A 22,934-nucleotide genomic window follows, 5' to 3' on the forward strand; every position below is an offset into this window, starting at 1 on the left:
TTAATTTTACTCTCTAACTGTATTTTGTTGTATTTTTTTTCATCAATTTTTCATAGAATTTCTGTAAAGGCTGTAGTAAGCTAATTACTTAAACGTTTCCTTAGGTCTTTTATATCTTGATGTTGTTTCTCATTCTTATTGTTTATATCCATTATTTCTTTATTTATATCCTTCTTTATATCACTGTTTATATCATTTATGTTCCAGATTGCAGCAATCATTTCTACACATCTTTAAATGTAGCAGGCAGCTGTCTTACATAACGAGTTGCAGGCAAAACAGAAATACTGCTTGCAGCTGTATATGTAAATGCAAAAACATAAAAAATAAATAATACATAGGAATAGGCATTAACCAAAGCCTCTTCTATGCACAGGTTTGTACTCACCTGTAAGACCAGTGACTTTGTTGAATTACCGTCTTCACAAATCCATTAATGTAGATATGGCATATACACTATGCTGGCTACAGTAATAATCAAAGCCCAGTTGTTATCCATGATAGACATGTACTGTATTACTTCTTAGAATTGCATTTTTGAGCAATGTGCCTTATGCAGTATAGTCTGCTCTGCACATAGTTTTTCTATTTTTGAATATCCCGATAAAAACAAACTTTACATCATTGCTTCTGCATAGAGTTTAAAAATAAATATAACCAAATGAAGTAAAATTATAAAAACATTGTGTAAAAAAGTGTAATCAAAATTTATTTACAAATATATACAATATATCCTATTGTCCATATTCCTTAGTTGCCAAAATAAATAATGGTTTAGAATTTCACATCAACAGTCCATTAATTTTGTTACAATGATGGTTGTGCTTCACAATGTGGATTCCACTGGATTTTGAACCCTCCCAATAAAGAGAACAGAACCTGTAGGGAAATGACGACAGTGTTTATATATAAAATACTTGTGATATTTCATACCTTCGCCTAACCTCTGATATTTCAACTTTGTTTTAGCAAGTAGTATTATCTGCTGCTTGCTTTACCACTTCAAAAGTAAAATATAAAGTATTAGGGCAACATATTATAATGTATCTAGTTGTTTCCTTACGTTTTTACATTCTGCTTTAATGCATTATAGGTGTTATCTTAAGTCACTGAATAATATTGTCTGGGGGCTCAGTGAAGCCATTTAAAGTCCACAAAATAATCATTAATCAGGCAGTGTGGTGTTGCAGTTAGGAACTGGGCTGTAAATCTCAAGGCTTCTGATTCGGTGTCTGCCACTGGATTGTAGGTAACCCTGAACAAGTCATTTAACCTTCCTGTGCTTTGAATATTAAATTGTAGACAAAGTCAGTGGCCAAATTTACAGTAATGGATAAGCTTTCCAGTCTGGGTATTATTTTTTTTACAAACACGTCACTAAAGTAGTTCTCTGAATTTTGGACTGCATAGCATGTGTATACAGTGTGTGCACTGTACACATTACTGTGTCTACTCAGCATGGCGTTAGTGTCATACAAGCACAGATACAGTGAAGTCAGTTTACTTCAAATGTCTTGTTCTCTTTTAGTGTTTTTTTGTGTACTTTGTTTGCATTTGCCTATATTAAACACATTTCCTTTCTGAATTTATCATAAACATTATTTTGAAAAGTTAGTTGTCATTATTTACAAGTTTTTATTTATATGTATTTTTTTCAACATTTTTACACATTACTATATAAACAGGAATGCCTGATGTCATATTAAATAGTATACAGTATCTGCCACCCCGTCATTCAAATGTACTTCTGTTTTCCTAGGTCTGATTTACACATGAAAGCATGTTATTTAAAATAAAGTGCCAAAACAGTTATAAAAACAAAAGCATGTTTTCACCAAAACATATAAAACTTTAAAAATGTAAAAAACTCAATGATGAAATTATTTTATGGTACTGTGTACTTTTTAACAAGATATGAATTATAAAATGATACTCCCAAAATGTTGCTGTGTTTTTTTTATGGTATACATTTTAACATATCAAATTTTAAAACAAATACTGTGCTTATGCTGATGTGATACTGAACTGTCAAAAGCTGCATTTCCTTTGTTCTGTGGAGTCTGCTCCATATTATTCTGTAGCATATACTTTAAAGTGTGTCATCTTTTTTCTGTTATTTGCTTCTTGACTAAAGCCCACTGGAGAGGGAGCCCAAATGTCTAGTTTTTAAGCTAAAATATTTCTTAATTCAAAATGTGTCATAATACACTTTAAAAGGGTAGTTCATCCATCCATCCATTATCCAACACGCTATATCCTAACACAGGGTAACGGGGATCTGGGTAGTTCATTGTTATCCAATTACATGCTTCAGCATTACAATACAATACAATACAATTTATTTTTGTATAGCCCAAAATCACACAAGAAGTGCCGCAACGGGCTTTAACAGGCCCTGCCTCTTGACAGCCCCCCAGCCTTGACTCTCTAAGAAGACAAGAAAAAATTCCCCAAAAAAACCTTTGTAGGGAAAAAATGGAAGAAACACTGGGAAAGGCAGTTCAAAGAGATACCCCTTTCCAGGTAGGTTGGGCGTGCAGTGGGTGTCAAAAAGAAGGGGGCAATACAATACACTACACAGAACAGAACAAATCCTCAATTCAGTATAAAAATAAAAATTTTACAAGTACGGAGCAGAATTACTGTCATTTAGGGCTGCACATTGGTAGTGTTTGGGAGCAAATGTGATTTTACAAGTTCAAATGTAGGATCCTTATTTACTTCATTTGTGGAAATTTCAGAGAAAGCAAAAATCAATCTAAGTATACTCTTTAACAGCTTTTGCTTCAGTAACAGTGCATTAAAGTAATGCAGAACTATTACCAGATTATTGCAGCGTACATTATATAACGTCCCATAAAAAATAGGGCGCTGTTGCAAGGCTGAAAATTATACAAACACACATTGTTCACTGGTATTAAAAATTCAAGCAAACAGACAGTATTTGTTAAAAAAATCCCAGTACATTACCTACAGTTGCTTTATTTACATCACCTTGCCCCAATCTCTTTTCTGTGATTTTCTGTAAGTATATGCGATAATTCAATTTTTCTTTCACACTAATGGACTTCAGTTGGCTTAACTGTATCCAGTCAGCCTTCAAAGACTAGTGTTACAAATTCAGCAGTTACATTTTTACTGAATTGAATGATGCTGTTGTAGTGCTGATAGATCAGGGAATTGCAGTTTCTCCCAGGTATTTAAGATATTATTATACATCTACAACTGATCTCCTTACATTACACATTGAGGCTTCCTTCTACTACTGTATAGGCATAAAATATTTACAAACTACAAAGAATATTAAGAACTCACCTGTACCTGCATGTCTCAAAAGGAAGAAGAATGGTCGATCTGCTTTAAATAAAGGAGCCCGTGATCTTTTTAATAACACCATGGCTGCAAGCAGTACCAGAAATAAATGTAAGTTCTAATTCATAATCAAAATACTATAATCTCTGTCTTTGAAACATAATACAGACTCTAAATGCTTCTTTGTTGTTCACCTCTTCTTAATAATACTAAATATGTTCTGGATGTTACTGTTGAATACAAATATAAAATCTCCCTAAATCTCTTCAAATCCATCTTACGTTTGCTAAAACAGTGCAGAACAGGTTTAGGGCTGCAGGGATTTGGAGTGTATCTGTGGATGGCTAATAATTTTCTTGATCTAAATCAAAATAAAACGGAGGTGCTTATAGTGAGTCCATCAGCTGAAGCCCAAATTGGTCTTGGTCTTCTCGGCTCTTTCTCTGTCTTTTCCAAACCTCAAGTCCGCAATCTTGGTGTTACCTTTGACAGTAACCTCTCTTTTGAGAAACAAATAAATTCTGTAGTCAAGAGTTGCTTTTTCCAACTTCGTCTATTAGGTAAGATAAAGCCTTTTTTATCTTCTAGGGATGTTGAGATAGCTACTCATGCGTTTATTTTTTCTCGCCTCGATTACTGCAAGTCGCTGTATTCTGGGATTAACAAATCCTTGATACACAGGTTGCAGTTGGTACAAAATGCTGCCGCTCGCTTTCTGGTTGGGGCAAGAAAGTATGACTCTGTCTCTCCCATTTTAGCTTCTTTACATTGGCTGCCTGTCAGTTTTCGAATTGATTTTAAAATCCTGCTGCTAGTTTTTAAATCTTTACATGGGCTTGCTCCTGCCTATTTATCTGAACTGTGCGTTTTACATCAGCCATCTCTGGTTGTCCTTTGTACCAAGTGTATAACCAAGGGGGACAGGTCTTTTGCAGCTGTCGCACCTCGCCTGTGGAACTCTTTACCTCATCACATAAAGGAGTCGTCTACAATTGAACTGTTTAAAACAAGACTAAAGACTCATTTCTACTCACTTGCATTCAGTGACCTTCAGTAATACTGATGGCTTCCTCTGTGATTATATTACATTACGTCTATTTTTTATGTATATAACATTACTTCTATTTATTATGTATTTTATTTTATGTTCATATATTTTATTTCTATTTATGTTTTATGTTAATTTGTTCTATTTTTGTAAAGCACTTTGGCCACAGCATTACTATGTTTGTTTAAATGTGCTATATAAATAAATTGACATTGACATTGTATCCTTACAGAACTGGGCACAAGGCATGTACCAGCCCTGGAGAGGGTACAGTCACAATCCCAACAACTCGCATCTAACATGTACATCTTTGGCAGGTGGATAGAAAGTCCCCAAAGACATCAACCAGGTTGGTATTTAATCACAGTATCCTGGAACTTTGAAACAGCAACACTAAACATTAGTATAGTCTATAGCTCATCATGGCTTGTTCACATTGTTGGATCTTGCCTTGGAAACATTGTGGACAATTTTAAACTAGACAGATGTGCTCGATAAAAGATTTTAAGTTGAATAATTGTATGCTTTGCGCATATGGAGCTAGAGTGAATTCTCTGCATGGCTGTCTTCCATCTCTTTTCTGAAATGTTGAGTAAGATATCCTTTTCCCCTGTACTCTAGGATCTTTGAAAGGAAGGGACTTTAAATTGTTTTTATATATTACAGAAATGCTCTCTGAGTCCTCAAGACTGATCAGTATTCTTCCAGAACAGAAGTAGGTGGGAGGTGAGGAAAATTGGGCAGATTTTGTTTAACAAAGTTTCTGATTTGGAGGTAGTAGAGGAATTGTGTTGATGGAAAATTAAATTTGGAGTGTAATTGTTTGTAGGATGCAAATACATTATCTATATACAAATCTCTTAAGTGATTTAATCCTGCATGTTTTCCAAACATTAAATACTGCGTACGTTTGAGAGGGTGGAAGAAGGTTGGTATCATGCAGAGGTGCCACAGATAAAAGCTTCTCTGTCTTGAAGTACTTCCCTCATTGGTTCCATATTCTATCTGATGAATCACAATTGGGTTGTTAGTATACTATAACTTGTATTTACTGGGGTACAAAGCAAAGAACACAAAGATGTACTGCAGGATTTTACTTCTATTGCAGACCAAGCCTGTGTGTGTTCATCTACTTGTGTCAATGTCCAGGTTTTTATAGCTTCTATATTTACCGCCCATTAATAAAACTGAAAGTTAGGTAGAGCCATGCTACCTTCTGCCTTAGGATTTTGTAGGGTCGCCCTTTGGATGCGTGGATATTTTGAATTCCAAACGAGAGGTTATGATTGAATTTAACTTCTTAAAAAAGGATTTATTTATGTATATAGGAATGCTTTGAATAGAAAAAGAAGCTTAGAAAGGATATTCATCTTGACAATGTTAATTCTCCCAGCTAAAGTGAGATGAAGGGTAGACACTATATGTAAGTCTTGCTTAGGTTTTTCCATGCAGATAGCAAAATCTTGTTGATAAAGAGCGATATATTTACTTGTGATGTTTACCCTTAGATATTTAAACTGATATGTGATGATAAAAGTGAAGGTGTCCAATCTAATATTGTGTGCTAGACAGTTCACTGGAAAGAGCACACTTTTATTCAAATTAATTTTGAGTCCAGAAATCTTTTGAAATTCTGTTAGTGCTGTTAGGACTGCAGGCACAGTATTTTGTGGATCTGATATATATATATATATAGTGCCATATCATCTGCACATAGTGATATTTTCTGTTCAAGTCCTCTTATAAGCCCCTTTATCTCATAAGCAGTTAAAAAGTGAACTGCCAGTGGCTCAATGGCGATTGCAAATAGCAGTGGTGACAGGGGGCATCCTTGTCTAGTACCACATTCTAGTTTGAAGTAGTTTGAAATAATGTTGTTAATACAAACTGAACCTCTGGACTGGTATACGGTAGTTTGATCCATACATATATGTTCCGACCAAACCCAAATTTCACCAATGTAGTGAAAAGGTAGTCCCATTCAACCATATCAAATGCTTTTTCTGCATTCAACGATAATATCTCCAGGAGCTAAATTAATTTGAAACTTTTTTATAAAATTTCGGCAGGGTAGCCATCAGGGATTGCTGCTTTCCCACTCTGAAGTGAGTTTATAGCATCTAGTAATTCTGAGAGTGCAAGAGGTTTATCCAATTCCTCTGCACTGAGAGTATCTGTAATGCTTCATAAACACATTAAGTTGTGTCTTGTTTTCTTTAAACTGAGTAGAATATAAGGACTTATAGTGGTTTCTAAATGCATGCATTATATTTTTATTTTAATGATTTTGTCTCCATCTGTGTTAGTAATTACTGGTATTGCATTGCGAACTACCTGCTTGTGGATTTGTTGAGCTAAGATCTTATTAGCCTTCTCTCCGTGTTCATAATAATGATGTTGTGATTTAAAAATGAGTTGTTCCATTTCTGTTGTTTTCGAGAGGTTGAGTTCTGAATGCAAAGCTTGTCTTTTCCTATAAAGTGCCTAATTTGGAAACATGGCGTGTTCTTGATTTATTCTGGTAATTTCACTCATTAACTCTGATGCCTTCTTGGTTTCCGATTTATTTTTGTGGAAGAGATATGAAATAATCTGCCCTCTTAAGGAAGCCTTCAGAGTTTCCCAGAGTATTCCAGAGAGGCCTCTGAAGATGTATTTGTCTCTCAAAAAAAAAAAAAAAAAGATTTGCTTGGATATAAACCCTGTACAGTTCTTGCCTGCTAATAAAAGTGGGTTAAATTGCCAGCTGCAAGATGAGTATGTGGGGCATAATGATTTGAGCTCCATGGTCAAAGGGGCATGGTTGGAGATAACAATAGCATCGTACTTGCAAGATTTAATTGTGGGCAAGAAATTGTTATCTTTAAAGAAATAATCAATTCTTGAGTAACAGTGATGTACTGGTGAGAAAAAGGAATATGCTCTTTTTGGGTTTACAAATCTCCATGGGTCTGATAAGCTGTGATCAATTACAAACTGTATAATTGTTTTTGCAGTGTTAGATGTCATCGCCCCTGTTGCAGGAGACCTATCCAGGTCTGGATTTAAAACGCAATTAAAGTCTCCAGCCATTATAATTTTATGAGTGTTCACATTATGAATGGATGCAAATACGTTTTGGATGAAGTGCCTATCATCCACATTGGGTGCATAGATATTTATCAAAATCACTTTACAGTTAAATAAATTACCCATGACGATCACATATAGCCCTATAGAATCAGATACTACATCTGATACTACAAATGAAATTGTTCTATGTATAAGAATTCCCACGAATTCCCACACCTTTAGTTTTCTTTGTAGAGTTGGAGTGGAATATTTGTCCAGTCCAATCTCTGTGCAAGGAAACTGATCCTTGCTTAATAGTTGGGTCACCTATTAAGCGTACTATTGTAGAGTTTAGACATGTTTGATGACAGAATACTTTTTCTCTTTAATTCTTGATTGAGACCTTTAACATTCCAGCTTACAAAGTTAACTGTTTGGTCATGGAAACATTGCTACTGAACTTTTGTTAACATTTTGTAGTCTTAAATTAAGGTAGTACATTATTACATAAGATAGCTTTGACCTTAATTTCCAATTTTTCCAGGAGTTATTGGCATGATGAAGTCTATTGTTACGTTGGCACTTACAATTGTAAGGATTAAAAGGATAGATTAGAAATAGCTTGCTCTCTCTCTACCACCTGCCTCCCCACATGAGGCCAGACCAAACAAAGTCCCAATCCTCTGACATATCTAGAGACAGAACACAACCAAAACAAAACAAGCCCACCAGCAGCGGTGTATGAGGATTAAAATAGAGCTATATATAGACAGATTAGTCCAAATACTATAAGCATAAAATATAATCTTAAACAGTCCTGAAAGAGTAAACCCAGGGAATGATGTCAAACAGCAGCCATGGATAAACAGATAACGTGTGATAGTAAGTCCTAATACAATAAGCCAAGGGTATGATGTTAAATAGTCCCCTTTGGGGGAAAAAAATATATAATGGTAATTAAAACGTAAAAAAATGGTCAAGAAGGAAATAGGATGTATATAGTCTTATTGTGAATGGATCAAACAGCAGGTAAGATCTTCTTTGCGTTGCCAGGACACGATGCAACTCACGGTTGTATTTCAAAAGGTGTCAGGATCAATTTTCTTAGCTCTTTTTCTGCTTCCTCAGGAAAAGTAAAAACCTAGAACTTGCCTTGAATGTCCACTTTCAATTTAGCAGAATATAAGAGTGTATCTGATCTCGGCTTTCCGTTAACTTTGTTTAATGCTGTAAAACGTGGCATGTTTAGCAGCTGTTGAAAGTGAGAAATTAGGTAAGATATGAATGCAGTTATTTTCAAATATAATCTTCGTCTCTGCCTATGAAGTAACATTATATTTAATTTAGAGTGTAATTTGTCAAAACACACAATGAGGCTTCTCGGTTTTGAGGTATTCGATCCAAGTATGCGGTAAGCTGCTGATATCTCGGTGTCTGATTTGAAGTCCTCCCTAATTATTTGAGAGAATAGTTCAACAGTGAATTTCACTGGGTTTGGGCTTTCATGGTTTTCAGGGAGACCTTCGATTCTGATATTATTCCTTCTGTATTCATTATCCAGTGTTAGTCTGTCTCCAAGCACTTTGCATTCGGAATTTGCAGAGTTGTTGCTTTTCCGTCAGTGGTAGATGCCAGTTGTTCAGCTATTTCAATATGAGTCGTAAATGTTTGTTTATTGTCTTCAAACTGAGCACCAAGTTCTCTAAATTTATTCTCAAACTTAGAATCATTTTCCTGTATTTTCTTCCTAATGTTTTTCTAGCATACCTTTTAAAGGATGCCTCAAAGTGATTACTTAAATGTTTCTCCTGGTCTTTAATATCCTGAAGCAGCTTCTTTTTTGTCTTGTGTATGCCCTTTACATCTATCCTTATATCATTTGTATCATTTGTAACCTTCTTTATATTATTCTTTAGCTCCTTTAGAGACAAGATCACTCCAGCGATTGTTATTTTCTGCTTGGACGGTCTTCTCCATGCTCCACGGGTGCAGTAGCAAGCCCAGTTGGAGTTGGTGTTGCTGGCTCGCGGGGGGTAGTTGACAGTGCAGAAAGTAAGGCCATTTTCAGTTTCAATGAACCTTCTGAAATCAGCAAGTACTCCTGGTCTGACTCACTTGCACATTTGCTGCCACTTTTGCTCTCAGCGGGAGGCGATGCTGCAGCGTCAGGTCCAAAGAGATCTGTGCTTTCTTTCTGAGCCTTTTTTCTTGCACTCATGCTTATACAGTATATGCTTGCATATACTTGAATTGAAGCCCCTCGGGTTGAGTAAATACAGGATAACTCGGGATGATCAAAACAAAGGAAAAATAACACAGCTGCTAATGGAGTTCTGTCTCAGACATTCATCTCCCGAAATGGACGAGACCAAAAATCCTATTTTTAAAATGTTTTTTCTTGCTGTTATAAAATCCCAAGAGACAGTAACAGTAAAAGGTATTCTTAACAGATGCTTAAACATTTGTGGTTATCTTAAGTTAGGGGTTCTTCACTCTGTTCCCCCATTTGACTGCTTTATGTTTTCTAAAAAAACTATCTCAATTGTAAACCTGTCTGTCCTGTAAGCTGATTATATCACTTCATTAGCTTCCTCGTTCTGGCACATTGTCTTCAAACACAGAAAATGTCAATAATGCAAGTTTCTTTACAGTATCTGAACACAGTCCAGGGTTTTAATGTGTGTCTACAAAGCCTAATTTTTTTTCTATTTTTAGGTCACTTGTTTTTAAAGTTTGAACCCTTACCGACCAGAAATCAAGAAGACAGTCCACAGTGAAGTGCAAAAATTGGTACAGTTTGTACCCTAGTGTGTTCATTCTTATTGGGCTTAAACATTTAGTGACAATACCAGAAAAACACACATTTTGTTAATTATACTTTATGTGTAAGAATTATCAAAGCAAAGCTAAAGTAGCAACAAGCAAGAAACTTGACCTTTCATTAAAACGGTTGTTAATTAAGTCTGTTAAAATGGTTAAGAAAAACTGATGGAAACGTGTGTGGAAATGTATAAGGAATTAGAATTCTTTCAGAAAAAAGAAAAAAAAAATTATTCTATGCTTCAAAGTACATAGTTGGCACCAAATGTAGTATCCAATTATGAAGAACATATCTTGTGCTCTAATCTAGTCCAGCTGTTTTACGTGCCTTTTGAAGAATTTTACATGATGTAATCAATTCTGTTTGTTCGCAAAGCTTAATGGAATTAAGGATTTCATGTGTTTAGAGATTATATCCTAGTGTTATAAAACATAGGACTGCGATTAGTAAATAAAAGATAGTAAACATTTAGCGGCAAAATTATTTTGTTAAATCAAAATATAACTGGAAGTGTGTGATGCCATTTGCATGAGTATGTTGTGAAGTGGATGGTGTCTTACCCAGGGTTGGTTCCTGCCTAATGCCCATGGCTGATGAGGAAACAATGTGACAAAGTGACTTTCAAGATATTCTAGAACTAAAAGCACCACGAGTATAAAGGTGCTGTCATAATATACTACAATCAACAAGTCACTATAAAAAAAAAAAAAAAAATCACTCTTTTCAAAAATGCAACACAACAAGATACTTATTCAGATCATTATTTTCACTTTACAAATGTAAATCATATAGCATATTTCATTTTTCAGCACACCCTCAAAAACATTTAATTTAATTTAATTTTAAAATGTTAAGATTACATAAATAACCTGTAGCAGATGATGCTTTGGTTCCATGTTCTGTTATTTCAATTTCCGCTTCATGTATAGCTTCTGACACATAAAGGCTGTCTTGTTCTGCAAAACACAGATATGTGTGTGTTTTTTTATTTTTCTAAAGATACAATGAAATAAATTAAACTGTTAAACAAAAAATAGTGTACCTGAAATTCCTCCAAAGTCAGCTTTATTGGGATCAAAAAGGTCTTTGATTCCTAGAGCAAATAAGGCTGCCTTTAGGTTGAATTTATTTTTTATTTTAAACCTGAGAAGAAAACACATGAAATTCTTAATCATCTTTAATTCCATTTAGTCACAGGCTATCTGTTTTACATGTTTTCACTATAAATTAATGATATGAATATGTTCCCCCTGAACAGCAGGTACTTTTTAATAAAAAATGCTTATAACATTTTAAGGGTTCTACAGTCCTTATTTACAGTGTACACCAACAAAATTGTCTTTGTCTCTGTGAAGGGCAGCAGGGTGTGGAGATGCGCTGTAGGTTTTTTTGTGCGGTCAGAGAGCTGGTTGGTAAAGCCAATGTGCCATCCGAGAGCTCATTGGGAATGCTTTCCTGAAGGTAGGCCAATGTACCATCCACAGGTTGGGCGGGAACTCTGCTTAGACAGGTAGAGTAATGAAGGTGGCCAAAGGAGGACTAGACTCCGTCTATCAGTCCTCCAGGGAGCAGCAGAAAGCTACTTCCAGGTTGCAACCAAATCTAGGTGAGCCTGGCTGTTTAAGTAGATGGATGATCTGGAACTGTTGGTCAACCAATTGGCCTTGACTCTGGAAGTAGTCAAGGGCTATGGCCAGGTGAGCATGGAATTGCGAGTGAAGTGTTAGGCAAGGGATCACCTGGCAAGGAAGTGGAGAAACAGGAGAGAAACCTGTCAGTATCACTACTGAGACAGAAGAGCGGAGGAGAAAGGTAGGCCAGGGGCACAATATTATGTATTGTGGAGACGGGTCCTGAGGTGGCAAGTGTTTATTGTTTTAACTTTATGTAAATCTGTATCTGCCAGGAACCCTTTTGTTCTATAAACAAAAAACCTTGTGACTTGATTGGGTGGTGTCTGTGGGTCATTTTAAGTCAGGGATTGGTTCACAGGCACCCCCCATAAGTCACATCTAATATTTTAATTTATAAATTTTGTTTTTTGAAGTTATGTGTATTTAGATGTTCGGCTGCTTCTGCTGAATATTATTCTGCAGTGTCAGAATTTATTTACAGCATATAGTATATAGTACTTGTATTAATAACTCAACAACCTAGGAAGATAACAACCTCTCAGTTATATAATATGTAATGTTTTGCAGGTAAGCAAACTGTGTTATAAAGTGATTATTATTACTTATTATCCATCCATCCATTTTCCAACCCGCTGAATCCGAACACAGGGTCACGGGGGTCTGCTGGAGACAATCCCAGCCAACACAGGGCACAAGGCAGGAACCAATCCCGGGCAGGGCGCCAACCCACCACAGTATTACTTATTACTAACCTGAAAATGTTGTTTTCCCAATGTAACTATCTTTTCTTAAAACAAAGAAATTATTGGAAGTTGAGAGATTTTTTGCCGTCATCGTTCAAATGTGCAATTGTCCTCTAAAAGCATGTGTTTTTAGGTGGTTATATTACCGTATTCTAACAACTAGCATGATATCAGAATTGATTTTGCTGCCTTAAAAGGAACTTGTAGTTCATTTTCCTATACATCTAGTACCCCACTGTTATATTTATGAACATCAAAAGTTCTCAGATCCAGTAATTGATATTTATTGTGATTTTATGCAATTGGCTCTCCTTTCTCTCAGGTAGGGGCTGAATTATGATTTTGTTATGTTTTGTTGTTTCTCTTTTTATTTGTTTTATTAATGCTCAGGTGTTTATAGGTTGATTTTGAAATAATTTGTTGTATTGGTTCTGCAAATGTTATATGCTTGAATGTATACTATGAAACTGTTGAAATGAAATATTAATGCAAAAATAACTAGAAACACATTAGTTTAACAAAAAAAGTCAAAATAACACTTTCTCACCAGATATTTTATCATATTAGTCTCTTATTTGAAGATCAATTGTTAAATAATTTTCCTCAGTATCTGAAAAGTGGGGCATTTGAAAATAAAGGATTCACACTAATATTTAATAAAAGATGACCTAGAAATATTTTAATTATAAATACATGTACTATTTTAAAAGGTGATTGCTTTTTTTCTGCTAGTGATACTAACCTTGGCAGGAAAACATCCAACTTAATTTTACTCAGGCCACTTGTCCATTGTGAAATTGCTCGTGCTGTGATGTAAGGTTCAATAAGAGTAAGGGAGATTTTCCTCTCAGTGGGAAGCACTAAAAACAGACTGACTTCATTTGTAAGAAAGGGAAGCTCCAAGACTGTCAGTCTCTGCTCTGCTGGAGTTTTAAATTGACCTGCAAATGACCAAGAGAAATTTTAGGCTTGCTATAATTATTGAGTTTTCACATTTCATTTTCATTAATGAGTTTTCACATAGTTTTGTTTTATTAAGGCATTTTATAAAATATGTATGTACGAGTGGCATGGTGATGCAGTGGTAGTGCTGCTTCCTCATAGTAAGGAGACCAGGGTTCGAATTCCGGGTCCTCCCCGTGTCTGCTTGGGTTTTCTCCAGGTGCTCTGGTTTCCTCCCCCAGTCCAAAGACATTGGCAATCCTAAATTGGCCCTTGTGTGTGGCTGGGGGTGTGTGTGTGTGTGTTTGTGTCTTTGCCCCACGATGGACTGGCACCCTGTCTGGGGTTTGTTCCTGCCTTTGCGCCCTGTGCTAGTTGGGACAGGCTCAAGTTGTAAAATGACTGACTGTATGTACTGCCAGCTTCTAAAGAAAGATTAAAAGAATTGTGCATCAGACCAACATCTGTCAGTATTTTGACTGGCTATGGATAAGAGATTGTATATATTGACTTCACAATCAATTATGAAAATTATGTTCAGTTAGCACAGTTTCTGGTGTTTGAAATCTGCATAGATGAAGGTATGTTGCCTAAGTTAATTAAATAATATTTACATGTTAAGAAATCTAGTGCCAGGTTGCAGGTGGAGTTCTACAGGCCCACACAAGATTAGATTAAAGTGAACCATTGAGTGCTGCGGTGGGTTGGCACCCTGCCCAGGATTGGTTCCCTGCCTTGTGCCCTGTGTTGGCTGGGATTGGCTCCAGCAGACCCCCGTGACCCTGTGTTCGGATTCAGCGGGTTGGAAAATGGATGGATGGATGGATGAACCATTGAGTGTGTTTACATGCACACACAAATCTGGGATGAAGTGAGTAACCTGGTTAAGGCAGAAACCTAGTTTCTTTAAAAAAACAGTTTACATGTGTAAGGCTACTTATGGAGTTCTTCTTTGGCAAAACACTCCACTGTCATAAAAATGTGCTAAAAAAAGATTCAACATCATTAATGGCTGCCGTGAATCCAAAAACAAGCATGGAACCTGTGTCTCCCGACATTGTGCTGCTGATCTAAGCACTACGTTCAGTTCATCAACATAAAGTTATCAATTCTTGAAATACTGAGACAGATTATATCAACCTGGAGAAGGAATAATGTGATCACCTAGACGATTTATCTTTGTGGACGCTTCCACCCTTTTCTCCCTATTGCTGCTAGATGTATGTGCTAAACAAATGCAAACTAACAGTGCAATGGACAAGTGCATCTACAATATTCTTAACTGCAACGTGGTTAAGTGTTTACATGTCCACATAACCGGGTAACTCACAGAGAAATTTATATGTGTTAACCCGGTTTCTCAGAGACCAATATCCTATTTTCTCCATCTGGAATAAGGGTATACATGACATTTTATAAACTTAATTACAAATTATTAAAGCACATGTGAATGCAATGATTTTGTTGAAGAGAGAACTATTATTAATGAATAACATCCTACTGTGTGACTTCCAAGGTTGTCCTCAAAGGCAGCATGTGGGCTACAGAAAATATGTTATCCATAGGCCTGTCAACTTTTTGAGCTAATTGAAGTGTGACAAGGACAACTGTAACAGAGCTGTTAATGTGTAAAAAAATATAAACCTGTTTAAGTACGTTATGGTGATGAATGTTTTAGGCATATTTTCTTTGTCAATGGCACTATGCTTGTTTGTATTTTTTAAAGTGTACATGTATGGCAGAAAACAAAATCTATTCATTTTCTGAACAATTTAATCCAATACAGAGTTTCCAGGAACCAAAGCCCTATCCTCAAAGCACTGAGTACAATGTGACAACCAATCCATTGTTTGGCACTCTCACTCTTATTTAGCCAACTGAATGTCACCACTTACCCTAACTTGTAGTTCCTGTGCAGGCTCCACAAAGGCAATGTCTGGGCCTAGATCTTTGCATGGTACTGGTATGCACTTAGACAGGATCACATTGTGTTGGCAAATGTCCATGGGTTTCATAGATAAGTAAAGGTTTTAAGTGTGCAGGGTGTACCACTACCTGGGCTAGATGCTTTGCTTGTATAAAGCATACAGCGTACAACACATTCACTGAACTGTAGCATAAATGTTCCTGGGAGCCTTGACAGAATTATCTTTAGTTTGACCTTTAAAAACAGTGAATTCTACTCCCCTTGTAGTAATGGCTTTAATGGCATTCCTTTTATATTAATAAATATATAAATCAGGAGGCCACAATAGCAGGCTTTTACTTCAACCATCTTTATGTAGAGGCTCCTGTATATCCTGCTTTAAATTTAAGCCCTTGTTCAATTATACCCATTCATTTTAAGTTCAGCTGGGAAGTGCAGAAACTATTCAATGGTAAGTATAGTTAAACAAATAGTTTAAGAAATGTCAGGAGTAAACTTAGAAATTGATAGTAGTGAAAAACCTGCTGCCAATAAACAGCTGTACAATTTGGTTGTAGGCATATGTTAACAGTTTAGAATTAATTGTTCTATTTGTCATTCATAAAAGTCAACACATAAAAAAAAGACTACGTTTGTATTATGAACTGTCATCTGATTTTTTTTTTTGCTAGTAAATCCTTAAATTGCTCCTGTAAAATAGTGCGTAATTTATGATCCACCTGTATTAAAAACATTTGTTTTACCAAAGTTGACTTCAGCTGCTTGGTACATCATTGGAACTTTAATGGTTGATCCATCTGCAGTGATGAAAGGCAGGTTCTGAGTGTTTGTGAAAGAGAATTGTCTTCGCCAAGTACTTTTGAAGTGCAAAGCACTGACTATGGCAATCTGTGCAAGAGTGGAACCTATGTGTTCACAAGATATGACATCTGTTACTTCACCTGCAATGTAAAAATAAAAATACCAAATTAGCTACTAAGCACTTAAGGAAGGAGAACTACATTTACAGTGCATTACTCTGCTTAAACAGAAAATTAGAAACTTTTAAGATGTTCTTTAAAATAAAAAATGAATGCCAAGAATAATGGGATTGAAATGAGAACTTTTCTTAATTGATAAAGCTTATTGGTAATTAAGGAATCAAAGTAATTTGTACCAAAAAGGTTTTTTTATCTAGTATGTTTTCCTTCGAATTGCACAGTAATGAGTCACATCAATGAAAATGCCACATCACAGACAAAGGCAAAGAGTGCTTTCCACTGCATGCAGAGTCCTTCACTTGAACCCACAGCAATGACTCACAGCACCACATGGCATTGGACATCATCCTTTAAAGGCTTTGATCTGTGCCAAGATAAATTAGAACTGTAAGTAGCTGGTAAACGGCCATCAGAGGACCTGCTTTCTCAGGTTTGGTTGTTACTGTGTAACAAGCTAATGATCAACTGTAGAAGGTATTCGGGAGAAAAATCGCCTTGAGTCACAACATTGCAGTTTAGCTCTCTCTCACACTCCAAATCGGAAGCAGAATAAAAGCTCAATGCAACATTTCAAAATCTGGAATTTAGACTCCACCCCATAATCTATCATTAATTAATGTGGGTATACAGTATATCAATATATTGCATTCTGTTTCTTAAAACAAGTGCACTTCAATACCTAATGGCTTTGAACTCCAACTTCAGAGGAAGGTTTGGAAAATAATGTGGAAACCTTACCTATTTGTTTCATTAATTATTGCCATTGCCAAAAGCAAAACTGACAATTAATTCATTAACATCAATCTCTTCTTCTTCTTTTCCCACATCTCCTACAACAGTACAAGGTAATGTCTAACATAAAGTCACAGAATGACTTAAATTACAAAAGGCAAAGTGTAGTCTGTTAAAATTAGGAAAACACTTTAATAAAATAAGAAGCACATGACATTTCAATGAATTAACATGATAATTATTTGTAATGCATTAGAATTTGCAGTGTTTTCCTCATCTTTGTTTCTAAGTAAGTTGCATTAAGGAGTAAACCATTGTGCAGTCTCTTTCTGATTTTTATGTGATGATGCTTACCTCCAGTATGACTCTTCATCCATTGGTTGATCTGTCTATGTGTCTGGTCAGGTTGACTGAAATCTGTACGCTGAAGACTACTGTTTACCCAGGATGACAGCTGCTGAACAAAGGCAGGTGAGATCACAGCATCCCTGTGAATGAAGACAGCAGAGAGCAGTTGTAGGATCCCTGCTTGACTTGAGTTATTCAAGCCATCATACATCTTTTGCAAGTAGTCTAGTACTCTGTGATCTGTTAAAAAAAGAAACTATTACAGTTAGTTTAAAGCAATATTTACTAGAGATTGCCTTTATACTTGATTCTAATTTCAATATCTTTTGTGGCTGCTCTTCACGTATGGGAAATATTATTGATTGATCAACATGCTGCCAAGCACCTTCCTGTTTTATATCTGTTAAATAAGGAAGTAAAGCATCTTGCCAAACTTGCCAATCAAAAAGTAATAGCTTACACAATATTCATGTTTTGCTTTATAATAAAAAGCTCCAAGATGAGACAACAGTAAACTACTTAGTAACAGTAATCCAAGGGATTCTGACACGTACATTACATCAAGAACAAGAAGTATAGTTAGATAATGTGTAAAAGTATAGCTGGATAATGTGTAAAAGCTCATTCTTACCATTAATATTATAGCCTAGAACATCTTCCAGCTGTGAGAATGTATTTCGTTTCGCCCCAATTTGTAAAAGCCCCATTGAGACAGAAATCCCAGCTGGAGAAATAATTACATTGGAGTTGTTCTTAGTTTCTTTTAACATTTGATAGAAGTTGATTGCGAATTCTATATTAATTTCTTTAAATTTCTCCTGGAGGTCTCCAGTTGCCTTCTTGAATATGCAGAGGTACAAAATTAGTCTTGCCATAGTTGTTTGCCACATCACAAACCCAATGAATGTTCAAAGTTAATAAGCAGGCAGTCTCTGAAAAGAAAAAAAAACAAGAATGTGAATTAAAACCGAGAGCTGAATATATATTATTTTAAAAGATTATAATGTTAGAAAAAAAACTGCACAACTGTAAACCTTTCTTTGTATTAAATTATTAAAACTAATTAGTATACCATACTGTCCTTTTAGAGGACTTAAATTCAGTCATCACCAGTGTTTTCCTTCTCTTCATTTTAAAGCAAAATTAGCACACATGCCCCATATTTAGTAGTTTTATTTCTGAAAACTATAACATTTAGTGTAGCTAATTAGTTAATAATAAATAACAAATGAGCAAACAAAGGTCTTATGGTACCCGGCTCAAAAAACTGCCTCAAATATAAATGTATTTTTATAATGAGAAAAAGTGAAAACTAACGGGTGCTCTCGTGTCATTCCTGAACCCAGAATGAATACCAAGAATACAAATAAATAATTGGGAGGGTTAAACAAAGAAAGGGCAGTTATGTATTCAAGCAAACATTAAGAAAACTAAAACCTGCTGCCCTCTGGACCTACCTAAAAATGTATTATTCAACACTGACTGAAAAGTAATGTGATCTGCCACCTGGAAGTACCACCCTACAAGGACCTCCTTCTTTTCCACTCAAGTGTTATGCACTTGTTATTCCCCTCTACCCAACTCACACTCTCCAGTGGTCTTTATAGAAGGAGTTTTTAAGATCTAGCCAGGGATCAGTTCTGCGGTGGAATACTTTGTTGAACCCTTGATGCAGTCCTGCTAGATCTCTCTTTGGTGTCTCAGGTGCCCCTGCAGTCCTAAGCCTCAGCTCCCATTTAAATGGACTGGCATTTTTGCCCAATAATCAGCAGAGTCCCCTATATGCAGTATGGTGGGCCCTTGCTGTCTGTACTTTAAGCTATAACCTAGATTCCCTCTACAGACAGCAAAAAAGCACATCATAAAGAAATGACTTAAAGTAAGACCCAGCCTTAAAATGAGACTTCAAAAAGAATATGAAAGAAAGTGTTGTATGCGATCGGTGAAGTCTGTCATGGGCAATGAAAGCAAAACATCTCTGCATTTACTTAGTTTGCCAGTGAGGCAGAGGATGTTATCCTGCAATATACTTCACACTATGTATACTTTTATAATTAAACAAAAACCAGAACTGCAATCCTATATTGAAGCAAATGCACATTTTTCATTTCCACTGTGCTTTTTTCATTGCTCTATTCATGTTACTGCACAATATGCTTTCTACTTAAAATAATTTTTTACATTTATATAGCACTCACTACTCAAAGCACTTTATACAGAGAGTGGGGAGTCACTTCAACAACCACCAATGTGCAGCATCCACCTGGATGATGCAACAGCAGCCATTTTGCACCAGTACGCTTATCACACATTAGCTAATAAGGGGTTAAGGGGTGAGAGAGCCAATTAGGGAGAGGGGATGATTAGGCCATGGAAGGCAATTTAGCCAGGACATCAAGATACACTCTACTCTTTATGAAGGATGCCCAGGGACATTTAATGACAACAGAAAGTCAGGACCTCGGTTTTATGTCTCATCTGAAGGACGGTGTCATTTTTACAGTACAGTGTCCCTGTCACTGCACTGGGGCCTTGGGACCCACACACAGACCACAGGGTAAGCGCCCTCTACTGGCCTCAACATCAACTCAAATGCTCAATGTTCACTTCTTATTCTAATTATTAATTGCAATAGAGTTTATTATTTTAAGATGACATTTGTAAGTGTTCCCTATCCATCCATTATCCAACCCGCTATATCCTAACTACAGGGTCATGGGGGTCTGCTGGAGCCAATCCCAGCCAACACAGTGCGCAAGGCAGGAAACAAACCCCGGGCAGGGCGCCAGTCCACAGCAGAAGTGTTCACTACTAAAAATAAAATATTTTAATTACCAATTCTGTTATTTTCTTATGTGTTCAAAACTCAGGGTAGTTTGACTACAAGTTTCAAGTACAAAGAAGGAATCAACCCTGGAAGCACTGTTAATGTTTCATGTGGCACTCTTACTCTCACAATCACATTCGCTTGCTCCAGATATGGAAAGAAATCCATTATACTTGGAGAGAAAGTCTCACACAGACAGGGACCATGACTAAGATTCAAATGATATTGGATTAAGTGCTTTCCAAATATTGAGGAATGAAATTTAAAGTTACTGTGTTTACCATGTACTTGGCATTATGTCTTGGTTTGCTAGCAATAAAAACAATGACTGTACATGAGAGGTGCATAACCATGCTTTTGGATTTATGTCTGTTGGGTTGCATTATTATAGTGGATACCTTATAGTTAGGCTCTTTGTACTGACTGGACTCCTTATTTTATAAAATAGTTTGTTTAACTGTTGTCTTTTCTCTTAATGGTTTTTTGTTTCAAAATTAACATACAATAATCATGTGGACTGCTCAGTACTGTATTAATACAGAAGAAAAACTTTAATAAATAGATAAAATTAAAAATAACAATGTATCCTGCAAAATACAGCCTAATATGGTACACTGTGTGCCTGCTCATTGCAGATTACCTCATTTTAAAAGCTAATTAGAAATAAATGAGAGACACATATTGAAAATCAAATTAAGCCGTTAAATGCAGTGTTTTCTCTGTAAGCCTTTAATGGAAAACTGTATTTACTTGTGTATATATAGCTGGAAGTATTCTTGCATGAAAAACTCATCTTGCATCATTAGTCAACTAGTAAATTACACATAATTCATTAAATCACACAGTTATTTTAGAGCAGGTGTACCTACAAGCTGCTGTAAGTTCAGAAGGAAGATGGCAAACTTTTCAGGAAGGATTTGGAAACTTAAAAGCAATTCAGCATTTGGGGATCACAATTCTGTAAAACAATCAGACCTTCAAACACGATATGCTTTTGATGTAGATAAACATTAATATGTTTTATAACTGTACATGTTCTACAATTGTAAGTGCAGCCATCTTTGGGATGATTTGAAAATTAATTCTTATATTCTGTAACCTGCTTTGCTAATTTAAATTTGTTTTCAAAAACAACTATTTAAAAGAAAATGCTTACGCTAACAGATAGTCAAATGTCACTGAAATTTTGGGCATCATTGACGAATTTTTTCACTCAAATTACTAATTTATGCATACATCTTTTGGTATTTTAGGACTGAGTAATCACTTTGTAGATGTAATTTGACCTATTGGGATTTATTATTTTATTATGCATAGCATTGACTTTTCTCAGATTAGACAGTATAAACATAATTTATTAACTTCATATTAAGAAATGCAAAATATTAATTGTCTGCACTTGACCTAGCACAGACTGTTCACAATCTTGGAGTGTTAAAAATGAAGTCCTAGAGAACAAAGCAATGCTGCTTACCTTATGTGCACCTGTGGTGCAAAGAAGATCTTGTGAAGCTCTGAATCCAGACTTCAATGCCCTACTCTAGTTGAAGGCTTTTTCAGTGAAGTGACACCCCTCCCCATTTGTGCAGGGCGTGCTTGGCCCACTCCAAGCCAAAGTCCCGCCTCTTCTCCAAAAGAATTTGAAAGTCTTGCTTTTCATCCCCAATCTTTAAAACAATGTAGTATCTATCAACAAAATTTCTTTGATTCATAGGCATGACTTTACAGTAGTACCTAAAACTAGCCAAACTGTATCAATGCTTTTAATTCATTGTGCTTTATAATATCGAGCATTAATTATCTTACAAATCATATACTGTAAGTTCAGTCATCAAAACTTGTGTGTTATGGTCAATACTACCAGAAAAGTAACAGGCTGAAAATATGAGTATATGCATGTCAGTCATTGTACATTTCTGTGTATTATAACTTCACAAAGTGTGCAAATTGCAGAACTGAAGGACTGCAATATTTTAGCCTGTATAGCTGACAAAAAAGAAAATATTGCAGCACTTTATTACGTACTATAATAGTGCCCTACTCTATTTAGGTTGCAGGTGTTAGTATGAAATTGGAGTTTCTATATTGTATATACAGTATATATATATAATATATATATATATATATATATATATATATATATATATATATAGGGGTGGACAAAAGGTTTACAATTGTTTGTATGGAAAAAGACATGCAGGTTATGATTATAACAATATCTTTATTAACTCAACAGAATGTCACAATGGCACAGTGCACTTAGGTACAATATCATAAGTGTTCAAATTGCCTGACTTCATTATTTACACATTCTTGTAGTCTACTTGCTAAGTAAGAATGCAAAATAATAACAATGATAATAAGACAAATAATACAAATAATATAATTAATAGCTAAATAATAATACAAGAATAAACTCTGCATACTCACAACTGTAAACATACTTTTGCTCAACTCTCTATCAATCTATATACTGTATATATACACACACACACACAATGCTCATAAAAGGTACAGTGAAGTTAAATTGGTATTGAACATCAGAAAAATACTTTTTAAAGCAAAGTGG

The 22,934-nt window shown here is 35.6% G+C and overlaps 1 protein-coding gene across 2 annotated transcripts; it reads right to left on the minus strand.

The window, feature by feature from the left end:
* Positions 1-682: 682 nt before the first annotated feature.
* Positions 683-22,097, minus strand: serpine3 (serpin peptidase inhibitor, clade E (nexin, plasminogen activator inhibitor type 1), member 3). Of its 2 annotated transcripts, XM_028801274.2 has the most exons (9): positions 21,840-22,097; positions 18,170-18,470; positions 17,545-17,778; positions 16,222-16,419; positions 13,352-13,550; positions 11,275-11,375; positions 11,102-11,188; positions 3,316-3,399; positions 683-879 (listed from the first exon to the last, which is right to left on the minus strand). In XM_028801274.2, the coding sequence occupies exons 2-9, from the start codon at positions 18,426-18,428 to the stop codon at positions 827-829; spliced, it is 1,215 nt and encodes a 404-aa protein (XP_028657107.1). In that variant the 5' UTR covers positions 18,429-18,470; positions 21,840-22,097; the 3' UTR covers positions 683-826. The 2 variants fall into 2 exon arrangements, with proteins under 2 accessions (XP_028657107.1, XP_051782221.1); XM_051926261.1 differs by lacking the exon at positions 21,840-22,097 and having other exon boundaries at positions 18,170-19,368.
* Between the last annotated feature and the right edge of the window lie 837 nt (positions 22,098-22,934).

The sequence above is a fragment of the Erpetoichthys calabaricus genome, chromosome 4, assembly GCF_900747795.2.
Source record: "Erpetoichthys calabaricus chromosome 4, fErpCal1.3, whole genome shotgun sequence".
Lineage (NCBI taxonomy): Eukaryota > Metazoa > Chordata > Cladistia > Polypteriformes > Polypteridae > Erpetoichthys > Erpetoichthys calabaricus.

Excerpts from the sequence above, each read along its gene's own strand:
- serpine3 (XM_028801274.2), bottom strand. The coding sequence starts at position 18,428 with ATGTGGCAAACAACTATGGCAAGACTAATTTTGTACCTCTGCATATTC. Across the intron at positions 17,779-18,169 it reads TCTAGGCTATAATATTAATG|ATCACAGAGTACTAGACTAC; the intron begins GTAAGAATGAGC and ends TTTTTTTAACAG. Across the intron at positions 11,189-11,274 it reads TGACTTTGGAGGAATTTCAG|AACAAGACAGCCTTTATGTG; the intron begins GTACACTATTTT and ends TGTGTTTTGCAG.